Raw genomic sequence first — 473 nt, 5'->3', positions numbered from 1 at the left:
GTCCCTATTTGTGTGTCCCCCCCCGGTGTCTCCCACCTCCCCCTGTCCCCTCCATACCCCCCCCGTCCCCCTCCCCGGTGACGTCATTCTCTCCCACAGGGCTTCTACAAAGGAGGGAAATTCGTCTTCAGTTTTAAGGTCAGTTCTGTGCTTTTTGGGGGCGGGGGGGAGAAACCCAGTGGCCACCAACACCCATCCCGTGGCCACCAAGATGGCAGCGGTGGCCACATGGCATTCCCAGGGGCTGGGGGATGGCAGCAGTGGGGTGGTGGCAACCCAAGGTGGGACCCACAGTTGTGAGTTGCCCCTAGGGGTGGGAGGAGGAAGGAGGTGGCCACTGAAACCTGACCTGTGGCTACCAGAAGATGATCAACCAGGACTTGTGGCCACCATGTGGGTTGGGACTGGGAGCAGGGGTTGATGGCAACCAAGATGGGACTGGTAGCCAAGTGTACACCCTGTGGGTTGGGGTA

General features: G+C 60.9%; 2 protein-coding genes across 2 annotated transcripts in view; one reads left to right on the top strand and one right to left on the bottom strand.

Moving 5' to 3' along the window:
- Window positions 1-473, bottom strand: part of LOC104287284 (zinc finger protein 2 homolog) — a 56979-nt gene that overhangs the window by 29217 nt on the left and 27289 nt on the right. The gene's annotated exons all lie outside the window — the stretch shown is intronic.
- Window positions 1-473, top strand: part of UBE2M (ubiquitin-conjugating enzyme E2M) — a 5091-nt gene that overhangs the window by 2917 nt on the left and 1701 nt on the right. The window contains exon 3 of the mRNA XM_009885966.1: window positions 100-138. Within this exon, the coding sequence (XP_009884268.1) occupies window positions 100-138 (39 nt within the window). The remainder of the gene's footprint in view (window positions 1-99; window positions 139-473) is intronic.

Source organism: Charadrius vociferus, unplaced genomic scaffold (genome assembly GCF_000708025.1).
Source record: "Charadrius vociferus isolate BGI_N301 unplaced genomic scaffold, ASM70802v2 scaffold735, whole genome shotgun sequence".
Classification (NCBI taxonomy): domain Eukaryota; kingdom Metazoa; phylum Chordata; class Aves; order Charadriiformes; family Charadriidae; genus Charadrius; species Charadrius vociferus.
Note: the sequence above shows the minus strand (reverse complement) of the source record. Positions and strands in the feature narration are given on the sequence as shown.